Source organism: Aquarana catesbeiana, linkage group LG01, assembly GCF_042186555.1.
Source record: "Aquarana catesbeiana isolate 2022-GZ linkage group LG01, ASM4218655v1, whole genome shotgun sequence".
NCBI classification, from domain to species: domain Eukaryota; kingdom Metazoa; phylum Chordata; class Amphibia; order Anura; family Ranidae; genus Aquarana; species Aquarana catesbeiana.
In genome coordinates, this window is record NC_133324.1 from 133934880 (window position 1) to 133954225 (window position 19346).

General features: G+C 42.3%; 1 protein-coding gene across 1 annotated transcript in view; it reads right to left on the bottom strand.

Moving 5' to 3' along the window:
• Positions 1–1633: 1633 nt before the first annotated feature.
• The window catches only part of SV2C (synaptic vesicle glycoprotein 2C), a 278922-nt gene continuing 261209 nt past the window's right edge, over positions 1634–19346 (bottom strand). Inside the window, exons 11-13 of the mRNA XM_073624025.1 lie at positions 17738–17941; positions 13478–13637; positions 1634–5267 (exon numbers count right to left, since the gene is read on the bottom strand). Of these exons, the coding sequence (XP_073480126.1) occupies positions 5084–5267; positions 13478–13637; positions 17738–17941 (548 nt within the window). The 3' untranslated portion in view covers positions 1634–5083. The remainder of the gene's footprint in view (positions 5268–13477; positions 13638–17737; positions 17942–19346) is intronic.

Genomic DNA, 19346 nt, shown 5'->3' on the forward strand with positions numbered 1-19346 from the left:
AATACAGAAATACTTCCCATAGCAAACCATGTAACTTTTATAGTGCAATTTAGAAAAGGAAAATTAAATTTGTATTGGCACAGGCAGCACCTCCCCTTTATCTCTAGGTTTTGTATATCAGTCTCCAATTCTGCTATGTATGAAGCTGACTTCATTGCTCAGATTGCCTTGTACACACAGATATCAGCCACAAGAGGGATTAGAGATGTTTTTCAGGTTGACATTGTATAAGCAGCACTAGATATACTATGCAACACTACCAAAAAGACATTCCTGTGCCCTTAAATACAAGCTATATAATAGAGCATACCCTTTATAAGGTCACCTTTCGGGATTACACATATAGATTCTAATTTCTCAAAAAAGTCATCATGAAAATGTCTTGCTGTCAGCATTGTTAAAAGTCAGCAGACTACATATTGCTTCTAGAAGCACAATGTCATTTCAAGCAGTAGGTTTTTTAGAAGGTGGTCAGCAATGGCAATCTCTATGCGTCTACCATGACAGATTGAACAGTGGAGCAGGATAGCTGAATATCACCTGACATTTTTTATGAAAATTTTCATGAGTAATCACTTAAAGTGGTTGTAAACCCTTACAGACCACTTTTGACTGCAGGTAAGCCTATAATAAGGCTTACCTGTAGCTACCATGGATATCTCCTAAACCTGCACGGTTTAGGAGATATCCCCTGTATCTGCATGTGCCAGCATCATCTGCACATGCACACTGAAGCAAACAGCACGTACGTGCCGTTACAGGCAGCTCACGCGTGCATGCGTGAGAGTGACGTCATCGCGGCTCCAGCCAATCACAGTGCTGGAGCCGCAGTACCCGGAAGTAACTCCGGGGAGAAATGTCGCCGGCCGATGCTGTGTACGGGCACCGCAGCGAGGGCTTCGATCTCAGGTGAGTATTACATAATGAGCTAATATGCTATGCATACTAGCTCATTATGCCGTTGTCTTGCAGGTCTTTTTTTTTCTTTTTCATGTGGGTTTACAACCACTTTAAAGTGATGTTGAAGGCTCTTTTATTTAATTATTTTTTTAAATAACAAATATGTTATACTTACCTGTTCTGTGCAATGGTTTTGCCCAGAGCAGTTCCGATCCTTCTCAGGTCCCCTGCGCTCCTGGTCCCTCCCCCTTGCCAAATACCCCATAGAAAGCTGATTCCTAAGGGGGCGTTTGTGCATGCTCGCCCCTAAGCCACCTCTCTGGGTCTACAAGATTTCGAGAGTGTGGCTCGACCCCATCCCCCAGTGCCTCCGCATTGGCTGTGGTTGACAGCAGCGGGAGCCAATGAGGAGGAAGAGACCTGGGAGAGCAGCTGCTTTCATGCACATCGCTAAATCGAAATACGGCTTTGGTAAGTATAAGGGGGGCCTGGGGGGGATGCTGCACACCAAAGGTTTTTGTACCTTCATGCATGACGGTAAAAAAAACTTTCAGCATTTACAACCACTTTAATCATATATTAAAAACTTTAAATTATATTCGGTCAGTACAAATCTCATATATGCATTATAATTACACAGTTATCTTCAGCACAGATTAAACTTTAAAACATAACTAAACCCAAGCACAAAAATTTTATATATTGCAGTTTAACAGTTCTTAGATGTGGTGACTTAATTTGTTTTTTTTTTTTAGTCTAAAAACATTTTCAGCAAGTGCAGACTAAAACTTTTATCCATCTATCTTAACTTTATAATAATCCCATCAGCCACAATACAATAGAGATAAGCAAAGGCAGACACATTAGTTGCCCAGCCATAGCTCCATCCATAGATACAGTACGGTGAGGGTATCCACCGAGGGACAGAAAGTGTGATATTCCTAGGATTACCACATGAGGATAGTGGGGGAAAAAAGACAAAAAATTAAAATGCAACCATTTCATCCAATGATTGTTTTGGGTTTAGATACACATTAACCACTTGGCGACCGCTGCACGCCGATATACGTCGGCACAATGGCAGCGGTGGGCAAATGGGCGTACCTGTAAGCTCCCTTTAATTGGCAGGGCTATTGGGCGCACGCGCCCCGTACAGCGTGACTGTGCTTGCAGTATCCATGGACTTGATCCCGGCGATCGTGTCACGGAGGTGCAGAACGGGGAAATGCCTATGTAAATAAGGCATTTCCCCGTTCTGCCTTGTGACATGACAGAGATCACCACTCCCTGTCATCGGGAGCAGTGATCGCTGTCATGTGAGTGGAAGCCCATCCCCCCACAGTTAGAATCACTCCCTAGGACACACTTAACCCCTTCATCGCTCCCTAGTGTTTAACCCCTTCCCTGCCAGTGTCATTTACACAGTAATCAGTGCATTTTTATAGCACTGATCACTGATCGCTGTATAAATGACAATGGTCCCAAAATAGTGTCAAAAGTGTCCGATGTGTCCGCCATAATGTCGCAGTCAGGATAAAAATCGCAGATCGCCGCCATTACTAATAAAAAAAATTAATAATAAAAATGCCACAAAACTATCCCCTATCTTGTAGATGCTATAACTTTTGCGCAAACCAATCAATATACACTTATTGCGATTTTTTTTACCAAAAAATATGTAGAAGAACACATATTGGCCTAAACTAAACTAAAAGGAAAAAAATTTTTTTAAAAATATTTTTGGGGGATATTTATTATAGCAAAAAGTAAAAAATATTGTGTTTTTTTTCAAAATTGTCGCTCTTTTTTTGTTTATAGAGCAAAAAATAAAAATCGCAGAGGTGATCAAATACCACCAAAAGAAAGCTCTATTTGTGGGAAAAAAAGGATGTCAATTTTGTTTGGGTGCAACGTCACACGCCCACGCAATTGTCAGTTAAAGCGACGCAGTGCCGAATCGCAAAAAGTGCTCTGGCCAGGAAGGGGGTAAAATCTTCTGGGGCTGAAGCGGTTAATTGTTAAACATAGCTGATCCTGGTTTCATGTCTTTGATTTTTAGCATTTAACTAATAATGTCATAGTATAAAAGAAATATGATATGTTTATTTCCTGATATGTAGAAGGGGTGTTATTGGGTAATTTTAATGTGTATGCAATATTTTGTACTGACTGGATTTCCCTGGAGTCCCTGTGGCTTTCAAGTTTCACTGTCACAAAAAAAAAAAAAAAAAAAAACAGTGCAGGGCATGTGGTGTTCTACAATTGTGACTTTATAATATTGTATATCTAGATATGTGTTTAAGAGGACTCCTTAAAACTGAACTGTGACATTCATTGCCACCAATGGCATATAGGTTCCATCACTACACTTACCTTTGCGATCCTCTGCTTGTTTGCCTGGTACCTCTCAACCCTCAACAGACAAAAACATTATAAAAATAATGAATGAGTCGTATTTATGGCATTAATATTACACTGGTTTTAAGAAAAGAACCTAAACTTTATTAAAATGAATATTCAGCTTTCTAATTAGCACGCATGAATCTATTTTCAAGTATTTGCCAAAGCACAAAAAAATCTCATTGACAAACACTTGTAATAGGGATATTAGACAAAATTTCAAATCTTGCAGTTGCAGAACTACCTTCAAAAAGGCCTGAAGGAGTGCTATGAACAAAGGTTTTGAGGTATGTTATGTGGGATCACCCCAAAAGTATTCTTTAAACAGATCTGAGCTTTGCCTATGTAAAGGGACAAGTTTACTTTAATGCCCTCTACCCAGCATACCTTCTCTGAAGGTGAACCTTTCCCTTCTTCTGTAGGACTCTTTGCTCAGCGCCATTACATGGGGTGGGGAGAATGGCCTCGGCACCATGTAAGCTCCAACTTGAGCAAATCAACTGAATTTCCTCACTCTTGGCAGCTGAACAGAGCTGTGTGGGAGCAAAAGAGGGTTGAGCATGTAATACTGAGGAAGGGGGAAATAAAGCCAACTTGTGCTTTGCCACGCATGGGCAAAGCTCAGATCGGTCAAAGTTCTATGGTGCGAAAGACCCTCCTGGAGCTAAAGACATTTTTTTTTTTTTTATTCTTGAGTGTTATGCCCCGTACACACGGTCGGACTTTGTTCGGACATTCCGACAACAAAATCCTAGGATTTTTTCCGACGGATGTTGGCTCAAACTTGTCTTGCATACACACGGTCACACAAAGTTGTCGGTAAATCCGACCGTTCTAAACGCGGTGACGTAAAACACGTACGTCGGGACTATAAACGGGGCAGTGGCCAATAGCTTTCATCTCTTTATTTATTCTGAGCATGCGTGGCACTTTGTCCGTCGGATTTGTGTACACACAATCGGAATTTCCGACAACGGATTTTGTTGTCGGAAAATTTTATAGCAAGCTCTCAAACTTTGTGTGTCGGAAAATCCGATGGAAAATGTGTGATGGAGCCTACACACGGTCGGAATTTCCGACAACAAGGTCCTATCACACATTTTCCGTCGGAAAATCCGACCGTGTGTACAGGGCATAAGACATTCTTGACACTTATTCTTCAAGGGATTCAAGGTAATTTCCTTGTGCTGGATGAGGTTTGTCAGGATCTCTGCCTACTGTATGGCTCATTGGAAGTCTACTCATGCACATGAATTGAAGATGGAGATCTAGATCCCCTACTGCAGGTGCATCTGTGCCATCTACCTCTGTGATCCTAGACATGTAGCCACTGTAGTATAGCTAGTAGTGTCAATACTACTCAAATCTGATCTATTTATAACTGAAGCATGCAGAGTTCTTGGCAACTGGATGAGAGTGGGGGGCTTGCTACATTGTCCATGCTCATTTGTTCTGTTCTTATCCACTTTTATAACTTGTTTACTGTGCCTGTAATCTGTCAAGATATACGTACTGTATCATTTTTAAAAGGTCATTCAAGAATGTACATGATGAAATAATAAAAAGAAACACACAATTTAAAGCTTGTGAAAATGGTAAGTAACAACAGGGTATGTCAGACAGCGTTTGTTCTACATACATAGCACAGCAAAAAACATCTACATCTTGGGAACAGAATGTGTCTGGGCTTCTGAATGATTTTTTGAGTATTTTGGATCTCTTAGGTTGATTGTTATGAAGAAAAATCAGAAAAAGTAATATTGGATATGGCTTTTGTTTCCGTTTACATCAACACCTGGTTTCTTGTGTCCGGCAGTCGAAGTCCCACCAGACCACCGCAGACCAGCACGGTTGAGGCGAGGAGAATCGGTATGGCTTTGGTGATTCCAACAAGTGAGCCAAATATTAGGTTTCCTAGTACAGCTGCTGCTTTGCACAGTGCATTCAAAAAGCCAAATCCTGTGGATCTGTAAGGAAACATACATAGCAAGTGTAAGGTCACATTATTCCTTTGTATATGTTTCTTGACACAATTCGTACTGCCCTTTCCTTTTCCATAAAGACATGGATGAGTGAGTTTAGGGTGAAGGAACTTAACTGTCCTGCACAGAATCCTGACCTCAACCAGATCTAGAACACCTTTGGGATGAATTAGAGCAGAGGCCAGGCCTTCTCGTCTACATTAGTGCCTGACCTCACAAATGCGCTTCTGGAAGTATGGTAAAACATTTCCATAGAGACACTCCTAAACCTTGTGGACAGCCTTCCCAGAAGAGTTGAAGTTGTTATAGCTGCAAAGGGTGGGCCGACTCAATATTGAACATCACGGGCTAAGACTGGGATCCCATAAAGTTCATGTGCCTGTAAAGGCAGGTCACACAATACTTTTGGTAGTATAGTGTATGTCAGTTCTCAGCCAATAAAATGACTAAAGTATGATACTATACATCCCTTTGCTGGACACAAAGACCTAAAGGTTTTTCTGATTTCCCACTGCAGTAAAAGATTCTCTGGACAGCCCCTTCCCCTCTCACTTTCTCTATTCTCCCCCACTACCCTGCTTACTTTAGCCCTGAATTAAAAGTCATGTATACACTGTGTGCTGGCCTGTGTTTGAGCTTATACACGGTTAATGACCTCCAATGCCCCCCCTCATGTAATGGCGCTTAGCGGTTGGCCTACAAGGCAGGAGCAGAGAGAGAAGGTCTCATGCTCCATTTTATTTCAAGGGCTCTGGCTAATGAATGGAGCATTAGGGAGGGGCAGCTCCAATGCAAGGGACATTTTTTTAATAGCCCGCAGTTTGGGAATTAAGTCAAATTGAGTGAACTTGGATGGATTAGTGTGGGTTTGAAATCTGCCAGCATTTTGAAAATGTTCCAGAAATGTTCTCCTCTGGCAGCATCCTTTTATGCTAAGGAATGGTATCACTTAACCTTAAAGTGTACTTCCACTTTTGCAGCCAAATTGGGATAAAATGCAATGGGATACATGTTCCCATTTAAATAGCATAAAGCCGGGAGCCGTTTGCTATAATTAAAGTGTTACTAAACCCACAACAGTAAAATTAGTCTGTATATGCAGTAAAGCATACTTGTTATTCCCTCTGTGGGATCAAAGGGGTTAATCCTCTACATTGTGTAAAAAGGTTGTTTGATCCTGTGTTCTCTGATCCTCCCTTTCTTTTACTGTCCCTAACCCATCTGCTGATAGTACAGAGCCATGGAGGAACTCTACACATGCTCAGTTTGGTGTGTGGCTAGAACGTTTTTCTTTTTTTTTTTTGGGAGTGTCCATGTGATCAGCAGAGGGTCAATAAGCACTGTCCAGGGTCATGCAGCCTCATAGGACAATCAGAGGAGAATGAAAACTGCTCCTGCAAGCCTTAAAGTGAAACTTCAGTCATTGTTTCATCTTTCCAACTATTAAATTCTCTGCCCTTGTTGTTTTAACTTTGGATAGTAAAACATTTTTTTTCTGCCAGTAAATACCTTATACAGCCCACTTCCTGTTTCTTGTCTGGTAATAAGCCTAGGCTTATGACATCATGCACAGCTCTCTCTCACTCTTGTGAAAGTTTGCCAGGAAGGGAGGGGGGATGAGTCATAAGAGGGCCAATGAGAGCTGCAGAGCTGGAGGTGTGCTTCTGTGTATCTGTGTAAATAAAGGAAGTGAACAGGCAGCAGCGTTAGCTGCCCACAGTTAAAATGGATGCAACCAGACTCAGTGGAGGGAGATTTCTGCAGCATATTTGGCAAGTACAGAATCACAGTATATATAAAATAATATCCAAAGTGGTTGGAGGGAAGCTTCAGAATGGCAAAGATGTTTTTATTACAAATTATGTGAGCAGACTGCAGTTCCTCTTTAACCAGTGTTTGGCCGGACATTGATAGACGTCACAAGACTGCTATATACTGCTGATGAGAAAATGTATTTAGCAGTTTATACTAACTAAAATAATTGCATGTCCATGTTCTGTGTACTGTGGGAGACCAGTTATAGGGAATGCAGGGTCCTGGGTTTAGTAACACTTTAACCACTTGCCAACCGCTGCACACTGATATACGTCGGCACAATGGCAGCAGTGGGCAAATGGGCCTACCTGTATGTCCCCTTTAATTGGCAGGGCTAGTGGACGTGCGTGTCCGCCGCGTACATCGTGACCAAGCCCTCGGGTCCCGCGGACTGTCATAGGGAGCAGTGATCGCTGTCATGTGAGTGGTAGCCTATCCCCCCCACAGTTAGAATCACTCCCTAGGACACACTTAACCCCTTGATCGCCCCCTAGTGTTTAACCCCTTCCCTGCCAGTGACATTTATACAGTAATCAGTGCATTTTTATAGCACTGATCGCTGTATAAATGACAATGGTCCCAAAATAGTGTCAAAGGTGTCCGATATGTCCGTCATAATGTCGCAGTCACGATAAAAGCAGATCACCACCATTACTAATAAAAAAATTAATAATAAAAATGCCATAAATCTATCCCTGTCAGAAACCATGAACCAGACCGAGACAGAAGTATAGTAAAATCACACTTGTTTATTAATTAAAATTAAAAGGTAAATAGAGTAAGCATAGTCAAAGCATAGCCAGAGTCCAGTAACCGGATCGGGTAATCAGCTAAGCAAGAGTTCAGTAACCAGATTGGGTAATCAGCCAGGCCAGAAGTCAGGGATCCAAGTAGAGGAACAGCAAGCAGGATAAGGAGCCAGAAGGGATGTCAGCAAAGCCAGTCTTTAAACAGGAACACAGGAGATGGTTTCTTGTGATGTGACCAAGGCGAAGGCAGGAATGAAGTGAGCTGGAGATCTTTAAGTAGGCGGGACTGACAAGCAGATCCACAACAGCTGGTTAACTATGGAGAGAGATGAGAGCTGGCAATTAGCCGACAGCTGAGCGGCCAGCTCAGAGAAGGAAGGGCTGAGCCAGCCCTGACAGTACCCCCCTCCTCAATGACCCCTCCCCCCGGAGGACCACCAGACTTTAGGGGAAAACATCTATGGAAATCACGGAGGAGGGCAGGAGCGTGTACGTCCGAGAATGAGACCCAGGAGCGTTCCTCCGGACTGTACCCCTTCCAATGCACCAGGTACTGTATGCGCCCACAGAACCTACAGGAGTCAATAATGGATTGTATCTCATACTCCTCATTGTTCTCAACCTGTATAGGGTGAGGACGTGGTACCGAGGTGGTAAAGCGGTTGCAGACCAACGGTTTCAATAAGTAGACTTGAAACACATTTGAGATACTAGGAGGAAGGTCCAACGCGTAAGCCACTGGGTTAATCCTGCGAAGGATATGGAAAGGCCCAATAAACCGAGGTGCGAACTTCAGTGAGGGAACACAAAGTCGGAGGTTGCAAGATGACAGCCAAACCCTGTCCCCAAAATGGTAGGAAGGTGCAGGCAGGCGTCTGCGGTCAGCATGGAGCCTGTACCTATCATTAGCATGATGCAAAGCCTCCTGGACTTGTGCCCAAGTGGAACGAAGACCACAGAGATGCTCCTCTAGCACAGGAATAGTCTGCGGAACAAATGAGTCAGGCAACATGGAAGGTTGGAAACCATAATTCGCCATAAACTGAGACAATCGGAAAGCAGAATTCAAGGCACTGTTGTGAGCAAACTCTGCCCATGGTAATAGGTCTGACCAGTTGTTGTGATGGTCAGAAATATAGCAATGTAGGAATTGCTCCAAGGTCTAATTGGATCGTTTTGCGGCCCCATTAGACTGCGGGTGATACACAGAGAAAGCAAGCTGAGTTCCCAGCTGTGCACAAAAGGCTCGCCAGAACCGGGACACAAACTGACTACCCCTGTCCGAAACAATCACCTTGGGTAACCCATGTAAGCGAAAGATCTCCCAAGCAAAAATCAAAGCCAGTTCTTAGAAGTGGGCAACTTCTTAAGTGGAATACAATGACACATCTTAGAGAACCAGTCAACCACCATAAGGATAACTGTGTTGCCAATGAAATCCATTGACAGGTGGGTCCAGGGCCTCTCTCCATTGCGTATGGGTTGTAGGAGGCCCACTGGAAGGTGTCGTGGAGTCTTACTCTGAGCACACACAGAACAGGCAGCTACGAAGGCAGTTACATCAGCACGTAGACTAGGCCACCAGAATTGTTGGGAAATGGCCCAAACGAGTTGATTCTTACCAGGGTGGCCAGCTGCCTTGGGAGAATGGTAAGTCTGGAGCACAGCAGTATGGAGACTCTCTGGGACAAAGCAGCGGTCACAAGGTTTCCTAGGAGGAGCATAGACCTGAGCAGCAAGTATTTTGTCACCCAAAGGAGAAGTAAGACTGGTGCGAACTGTAGCCAGAATACGATCAGGAGGAATCATAGGAACCGGAACCGACTCCAACTTGGAAGTGGAGGAAAATTGTGGTGACAAGACGTCAGCCCTTTCATTCTTAGTACCGGGTAAGAATGAGACAATGTAATTGAAACTTGACAAGAAAAGAGCCCATCGCGTCCTTCTGGGAGAGAGGCGTTTAGCCTCAGATAAGAATGTGAGATTCTTATGGTCAGTAAGAATGAGAACCGGCACAGTGGTACCTTCGAGGAGGTCTTTCAGGGATAAAATGATTGCCAACAGCTCTCTGTCATCAATCTCGTAATTGCACTCGGCAGGTGACAATTTCTTGGAAAAGTAGCCACAAGGATGCATAGCCCTCTCAGAGGTAGGACGTTGAGACAGATGGGCGCCAACATCAGTCTCAGAAGCATCAACCTCAAGGATAAAAGGTAACGTAGGATCAGGATGTGCCAACACAGGAGCAGAAACAAAGGCAGCCTTGAGACTTTCAAAGGCCTTAATGGACTCCGGAGACCAACTCTGTGGGTTACCGTTCTTTCAGGTCATATCGGTCAGGGGCTTGACCAGAGACGAGAAGTTACGAATAAACTGCCGATAATAGTTGGCCACAATAAAGGCACAATCTCTCCCTCCTCCTAAAGGCTCTCTCATCTGCAGAAAGACGCGTGAAGCATAAGTGCATGGGTTCATATTCACTGACCGACTCGGTACCAGGAGGCATGGGAGGTGAGGGAGGCACGGTTGGGACTGCAAAGTTCAGAGGCAAACGTACAGGAGGCTTCCACAAGCGCTCCTTAAAAGAAAGTCTTTCTCTGAGTCTGGAGTCAATGAGGATGGCAAACGAGATCAAGCTCTCCAGCTCAGTGGGTATATCTCGGGCTGCTATCTCATCCTTGATGGAATCCGAGAGACCATGAGAAAAATCAGCCAGGAGGGCCTCATTGTTCCAAGCAACCTCTGCTGCCAGAGTACAGAACTCAATGGCGTAGTCGGCAACAGTTCTCGTACTCTGTTTGATGGACATGAGGCACTTGGCAGCAGAAGCGGAGTGTGCGGGAATGTCAAATACTCTTTTAAAGGAGGCCACAAACTCAGGGTAACTCAAGACAACAGGTTTTTGCATCTCCCATAGAGGGTTAGCCCAGGCCAAGGCTCTCTCAGAAAGCAAAGACATCACTAACCCTACTTTGCTTCTGTCCATGGGAAACGCCTGGGGCAGCACCTCAAAGTATATCTCAACTTGGTTGAGAAACCCTCTGCATTGAACTGGATCGCCCCCAAATCACTGGGGAAGCGGGGCGGAACGAGACATACCTCTTATAGTGGTAATACTCAAGGTGGGTGCCTGCACAGAGACTGGTGCAGCAGCAGGTACGGCCTGCAACTCGGGTTGTACCGGAGCAGCCACAGTGGGGGATTCCAGGTGAGCTGTGAGACTCAGGAGCGTTTGTAACATTATGGCAAACTGATCCATGCTGTGATCTTGCTCATCCAATCTGGAAAAAATATTACCAACAAGTGGATTGACTGTATCTTCTGAATTCATGGCCTTCGCCTACTGTCAGAAATCATGAACCAGACCGAGACAGAAGTACAGTAAAATCACACTTGTTTATTAATAAAAATAAAAAGGTAAATAGAGTAAGCGTACTCAAAACATAATTAGAGTCCAGTAACCGGATCGGGTAATCAGCCAAGCCAGAGTTCAGTAACCAGATCGGGTAATCAGCCAAGCCAGAGTTCAGTAACCATATTGGGTAATCAGCCAGGCCAGAAGTTAGGGATCCAAGTAGAGGAACAGCAAGCAGGATAAGGAGCCAGAAGGGATGTCAGCAAAGCCAGTCTTTAAACAGGAACGCAGGAGATGGTTTCTTGTGATGTGACCAAAGCGAAGGCAGGAATGAAGAGATCTGGAGATGGAGATCTTTAAGAAGGCGGGACTGACGAGCAGATCCACAACAGCTAGTTAACTGTGGAGAGAGATGAGAGCTGGCAATTAACCGACAGCTGAGCGGCCAGCTCAGAGAAGGAAGGGCTGAGCCAGCCCTGACAATCCCCTATTTTGTAGACGCTATAACAAACCAACCAATATACGCTTATTGTGGGTTTTATTACCAAAAATATGTAGAAGAATACATATTGGCTTAAACCGAGGAAAAAATGTGTTTTTTTATATATTTTTTGGGCATATTTATTATAGCAAAAAGTAAAAAATATTGCTTTTTTTTCAAAATTGTCGCTCTTTTTTTGTTTATAGAGCAAAAAATAAAAACTGCAGAGGTGATCAAATACAACCAAAAGAAAGCTCTATTTGTGGGAAAAAAAAGGACGTCAATTTTGTTTTGGTGTAACGTTGCAGGACTGCACAACTGTCAGTTAAATGGACGCAGTGCTGAATCGCAAAAAGTGCTCTGGTCAAGAAGGGGGTAAAATCTTCTGGGGCTGAAGTGGTTAACCTTGTCTGTGCTGTTTTGGCAAAACAACTCATTATCAGATGTAAACTAGGTTTGAACACCATCTGTCCTAACAGAGGGTTAACATTTTAGAAGCTGGGCCTCTTGCATTGCACATTAATGAAACGAGACTCTCCCTGTCCTTAGCCTTTCTATTGGGGCAGACTGACTTTAAAATCCTTCAGAAATGCTTACAGACAGCCACAAGGCCTTCTCCTGGGGAACTTCTAGAAGGTAGGAAATATTTTCTTTTCTTTTTTTTAAGTATGCTATGTGAATAGGAACAAATAAAAAAAAATATATAGTGGGCTTCTCTCAAATGTGGCTGCAAAAGGGGAAAAAAACTTTAAGGCATTCTTTACACACTGTATTTCTATAGAGAATCCAGCAGAGGGAGTGTAGCACCAATATTTAGAATACAAGACAACAAAGTACAGCTATCAGGAGCTGTAGTCTCATAAATCTCTCTCCCATTATTCTTGTAATTTTTAAAGCGACACTAAATAATATCCTAATTCTCCAAAAAAAATTCATGCACACCAACTGCACCGACTGTTAAATGGCCCTGTAATCTACTTTTCGTGAAATTGTTTCTTACTGTGTTTTTCTGCCTCCTTGTAATGCTCCTGAACCCCTCCTCTTCTCCCTCATTTGCATTTGCACAAAGTGAGCAGTGCACATTAGTTGTAGTCATGTTCTATGTTCTATGCACACTACAAATCCCATAGACCACAGTCCACAGTTCCTAGACCATCTCGAGAGAAAACAAGAGAGGGTTGCTACATTCCTAAATGAAGTGGGACCATGGTGAAAGGAACGTAGCCATCTACTAACAGGAATTCGCATCACAGCAGCAATAAAAAAGGAGATTTGGAGGAGGCTAAGAGCAATAGAGGGTACTTTTTGTGTTAGGAATACATATTTGAATATAATTTTTTTTTTAAATCAGAGTTTAGTGTCACTTTTAACAAATACACTTTTTATTAAAATGTTCATCCTTCTATTTTCTATCCTATACCCTTTCATATAAAGCGTTTTTTTTTTTTTTTTTTTTTAAATTCTATAGCTCTGCAGCTGCGCCAGACGATGGAGTCAACTAGTTTGATAGATTGTCACAGTTTATTTTTTTTGGCCCGTTTTGAGAGCCTGATGCCAATTATGCTTCCCGATAATTAAAAAATCTATCAGGGTTGTAGAACCAATCACTCATAACAAAACACCAGCTGTTTCTAAAATTGAATGAAGGAGTCTTAGGAGATGGAAAAACAGCCTTAGTGAAGTAAAACCTTTATCAATATTGATTCGTGTAATTTCTCCTGAACTAGATTCAGATCAATAAATAGTAAAGCTTTTCCTTTAGTGCCCATATAGCCTTGTTCTGTGTGATGCTTACCGTTTATCTGTTGGATACAGTTCCACAGTGACTACATCTAGGGAGTTCCAAGCCGAAATAGTAAGACCATTATATACGCACAGCATTCCCACCATCATAGACTCACTGGTACCAAACCATAGGAGGAAACAGCTGATGCCAGAAAGTACCATAGAACCGCCTGTACAATACACAGCAATAAACACATTGCATTAACAGAGTTTTTTTTTTTTTTTTTTGTCACGTCTCATACTTTTTCATTTTCAGTTTTCAGATGTGTTGAGAATACTCAATTCCTACCTCTGGCCTACAACTCACAAAGGACATGTAACTCAAAAACTGCACCAAAAAACGCTTAGCAGGGGCATTTTCGAGGAGTTTCCATGGCGTTTTTTTATATGGTTCCCATTCATTTCAATGGGGTGGAGCATTTTTGGTGCAGTTTTTTTCGTGCCCCAAACATGCTCCAAAGATGCTGCAAGCAGGATTTTTTTCACCGCAATGGAAGTGCATTGCCCCAGTGTGAAAACATTCATTGATTTTAAAGGGTAGCATTTTTCTTGAGCTTTTCAGGCACTTTTTTTAACGCAAAGCGCTTGGAAAAACTCCCAGTGTGAAAGGGCCCTTAAGGTCAACAGACTTGATTCACTAATATATACAGTGCCTTGAAAAAGTGTTCATCCGCCTTGAAATGTTCCACATTTTGTCATGTTACATCCAAAAACGTATGTGTATTTTATTGAGATTTTATGTGATAGACCAACACAAAGTGGCACATAATTGTGAAGTTGTAGAATGATAAATGGTTTTCAACATTTTTTGCAAATAAATATGTGAAAAGTGTGGCGTACATTTGTATTCAGCCCCCCGAGTCAATACTTTGTAGAACCACCTTTGGCTGCAATTACAGCTGCAAGTCTTTTTGGGGATGTCTCCATCAGCTTTACACATCTAGAGAGTGACATTTTTGCCCATTCTTCTTTGCAAAATAGCTCAAGCTCTGTTAGATTGGGTGGAGAGCGTCTGTGAAAAACAATTTTCAAGTCTTGCCACAGATTCCCAATTGCATTTAGGTCTGGACTTTGACTGGGCCAAACGCATGAATATGCTTTGATCTAAACCATTCCATTGTAGCTCTGGCTGTATGTTTAGGGTCGTTGTCCTGCTGGAAGGTGAACCTCCACTCCAGTCTCTAGTCTTTTGCAGACACTAACAGGTTTTCTTCTAAGATTGCCCTGTATTTGGCTCCATCCATTTTCCCATCAACTCTGACCAGCTTCCCTGTCCCTGCTGAAGAGAAGCATCCCCACAACATGATGCTGCCACCACCATGTTTCACAGTGAGGATGGTGTGATCAGGATGATGCGCGGTGTTAGTTTTCGGCCACACATATCGTTTTGCTTTTAGGCCAAAAAGTTTAATTTTGGTCTCACCTGACCAGAGCATCTTCTTCCACATGTTTGCTGTGTCCCCAACATGGCTTCTCGCAAACTGCAAACGGGAATTCTTATGGCTTTCTTTTAACAATGGCTTTCTTCTTGCCACTCTTCCATAAAGGCCAGATTTGTGGAGTGCACAACTAATAGTTGTCCTGTGGACAGATTCTCCTACCTGAGCTGTGGATCTCTGCAGCTCCTCCAGAGGTACCATGGGCATCTTGGCTGCTTCTCTGATTAATGCTCTCCTTGTCCGGCCTGTCAGTTTAGGTGGATGGCCATGTCTTGGTAGGTTTGCAGTTGTGCCATACGCTTTCCATTTTCGGATAATGGACTTAACAGTGGTCCGTGAGATGTTCAAAGCTTGGAATATTTTTTTATAACTTAACCCTGCTTTAAACTTCTCCACAATGTTATCCTTGACCTGTCTGGTGTGTTCCTTGGCCTTCACGATACTGTTTGTTCACTAAGGTTCTCTAACAAACCCCTGAGGGCTTCTCAGAACAGCTGTATTTATACTGAGATTAAATTACACACAGGTGGACTTTATTTACCAATTAGGTGACTTCTGAAGACAATTGGTTCCTCTAGATTTTAGTTAGGGGTATCAGAGTAAAGTGGGCTGAATACAAATGCACACCATACTTTTCAGATATAATACACTACTTGGATGAGTGATTTAAACATCTTCAACATTATATGTGAAAATTTTTATCTAACTGCTACTAGGTATACTGTGAACTGGATAAATGAGAACCATTACAGACATATCTACCTATAGTTTTTGTTGTATAACTCTTTCTAGCCTGCTGCTTATGTCTATCTTCATATAAAACTGAGATGTCTCCAGTGAAGTAACCAGACATGTCTGGAATCTGGGGGTTGTTTCTGCTTCTAAAATATATCCTTAGTTGATTATAACCATAGGCTATTTTTTGCAGTGTAAGTATAGCCTAAACAGTTTTTTTTTCAGTTTTGGATAGAGTTATAAAGTGTTACAACCCCTATCGAATTATTTTTTGCAGACCCTGTCCATATGAGGAGCTTTCCTTTCAATTCCTGTCTTGGGGACGCTACAGGCAATGAGATGCAATCTCCCCAAAGTGAAGCAAAGTCCCACCTCATGCAGTTGTCCCCTTCTGCTCTCACGACAACTCTAAAATCACATTTTTTTTTTTTAGAGTTGTCATGAGAGCAGAAGGGGACAACTGCATGAGGTGGGACTTTGCTTCACTTTGGGGAGATTGCATCTCATTGCCTGTAGCAAGACAGGAATTGAAAGGAAAGCTCCTCATATGGACAGGGTCTGCAAAAAATAATTTAATAGTGGTTGTAACACTTTATTACTCTATCCAAAACAAAAAAAAACAGTTTAGGCTATACATACACTTTATATGAAGATGGACATTGGCAGCAGGCTAGAAAGAGTTATACAGCAAAAACTATAGGTAGATATGTCTGTAATGGTCCAGGTCACAGTATACCTAGTAGCAGTTAGTTACAATTATTCACATATAATGTTGAAGATGTTTCACTGCTCATCCAAGTAGCCTCTTCAACTTTATTTAAGTAACTTTTTTTTTTTTTTTTTTTTAACTCCTCTGCTTTTCTATTTGCTAGGGAAACAAATGGACATGCTTAGTACTTTCATGTATGGAGAGAATGTAACCCACCACCTTTCTTTCTGTGTGACAATGCTGGAGCTTAGTGATTGGTTGATTAGGCTTCAAAGTGCTGTCATACGGGGGCGGTGAGAGTCCCTAGCCTGTGAAAGCTCCTTTTCCCTTAGTTTCGCTAGGCCACTAGCACAGCGTCCTGATATCCAGCTTTCTCAGATCCGCTCTGAGAAAGCTGGATATCAGGACGCTGTGCTCTTGTGGCTGAAAAAATTTCCCCAAGGTCAACTGGCAGGTTTAAAAAGATCTTCATACACCCTATAAGAGCCTCTATGTCCCTACTTTGGACTACTACATGATTCAGGAGTTCACCACAGATCACATCAGAAAACACCTGGAGGAAGGAGGGATACCTCAGGCTCCTGGACAACTAGGATGGTGGAGCAACCGTAGTGGTTCTAACTACAAGCATATTACCCTGCGGGGGTGAGGGGATCTGGTGAGTGGGGATCCTGGAGGGGGAGCACAAAGTCACAAGCGGATTTCCTGAAACCACTTACAGTCACCATTTTTGTGTTACTCACCCTGAGCAAAGACCTAGTACATCACATGCACTATTAGCTGTATATATGTGTATCAACACTGTTTCCTTTTTTGTAAATTGTAAATTCCTTATTATTTTTCTTATGTACCCACTAAGGCTGCTGCAAACACTTAAACCACTTTATGCGTGCCAATCACTTTGTTATATATATGGAGCTCTATTAATCCATTATCCACTTTTATAGATATACACATTGTATTAACCTTACTAGTGTAATCACGTTATCTGAGTGGGGATTGTTTAAGTGTTCACTTGTTGTATAGTGGATCACCTTGTTTAAGTGATTAATAGTAATAAGCATTGTTTACGCACTTGGAGCACATTGATCACTATAGTTAATAATAGCTTGCACTATAGTACATTTGTGTTAGGTATACACCACTAACTGGCCACTTATATGCAAACCAGGGAGCGCCACCACCCCCTTTTTCAATATAATCTTGATGTGCACAAATTGCCTAATCGTAAGGATATACAGCAAGCAAGACAAACAAGAGAATGAATTGGTTTCGTGGGTTGTTGTATATACTGGGACAAAGCAAGATCCAAAAGCTGCGATCCTTGAAGCGTGGGGTATGTAAAAGTGCCTCCCTAGCAGCAGCAAAGTCTTTGTTGTCAACATACCCAGCATTGTTAACCTGCCAATCTTGTCCATTAGAAGAGCTGATACAATATTGCCTGGAAGAACAGCTAAGGTGCCCAGGAAATTCACAAAGTAGATCCAATAGGCACTGTAATCATCATCAAAGGTGATCTGACATCCAACCTTCATATTGCCAAATGTGGTATTTATAAGTTCGCTGTCAGTAAACTTGTATTTTTCAAAATCTGAGGAAACAAAAGTAAATACAATCTGTATCAAAACTCAGAATGTACAGTATGGCTACAGTATATAAATGTACACAGATTTGATGGGGAAAAGAAAACATTTTGTAATTCTAAGCAATTAAACAATTAATAGTTAAAATGAATCTAAAGGCAATTTTTGGATAGAGTAGAGAAGTAGATTGGGGAGATTTCCATTCACCTTCTATCCCATACAAAAAATGGGTATTAAGAGAATTCCTTACTTAGATAGTTGTTACCAGAACAAGTGTCCTCACTGGAAGATTTCTACTTACTTCCTGTTCTGGTCTACTCAGATTTTGACATTTTCCATCATTTTTAGTCCTCGAGTCGTGACAAAAATAACCAGAACAGATAGATGGGGCAAATCAACTAGCAGGGACACAGAAAAAAAAAGGCAGATATGCTACCCTTTCCCTACTCTATCCAAAAATGAAAAATAATTTTGGCTGTACATACACTTTTAGGGAAGCACTATTAAAGAAGAAGTCTCACTAAACATTTTATTTCTTGCCCATGTCCCCCAGGTGGCAAAGAGATACATGACAACATGCCCAACATGTGTTGATCCAGCTAAACCCGCTTGAGGGGAATAGGAGAACTTAGAGCACTCCTGATAGCCATGCTCAGTAAACGGTGGGGGCATGGGTTGTGTTAGCGTAACTCCCAGAAATTGAGCTGCTATGTGGGGAGGGGCAGGCCTTCAATAAACATGGACACTTCTGAAATTCATTGACAGCTCATTCAAAGTCAAAGCATAGGAAGGTGAGCGCTGAGCCCAACACAGTATGAACCCCCAACTTAGGCCTGAGGAAGGAGCGTAGCTCCGCAAACGCGTTGCCTATTGGTTCTCTATTCCGGAAGTGATCTCATCCTCCTGGTTGTCTACATGCGCTCCAACGGTAGGAAGAGTCGGCATCCATCGGCGCAGCCCGTCCACCGGAGACCATTTGTTCACAGCACATAATATCATCAATCAATGCATACAGCCTGCCCGTGTAAAAGTATGAACCATACAGCTACATTTGCTCCTGTACATGCTCAAGAAATCAATTAAAAAAATAAAAAATATTATTAGCAAAGATTCTATCATCTCTTATTTACTCTTTACCTGAAATAGTTTATTACCTTTCAACTTGATGCTGTACACCAGCTTAAATCTGAACTCAAACTTTCTTTTCACTAGAACTGAATGAAATGATCAGTCCCAGCATAGATCATACCTCTGTATCATGTTGATCTGTTGTCTGCAGATCTCCTGATATTCTGCATTTAGTTGTGGCTTTGTACCATGTGACAGTCCGGATGTAGACTAAGTGCCTTCCAGCCACTTCCTGCAGCATCTCTAGCCTAGAACACATTCCTCTGTTCTTTCAGACTGTGTAAA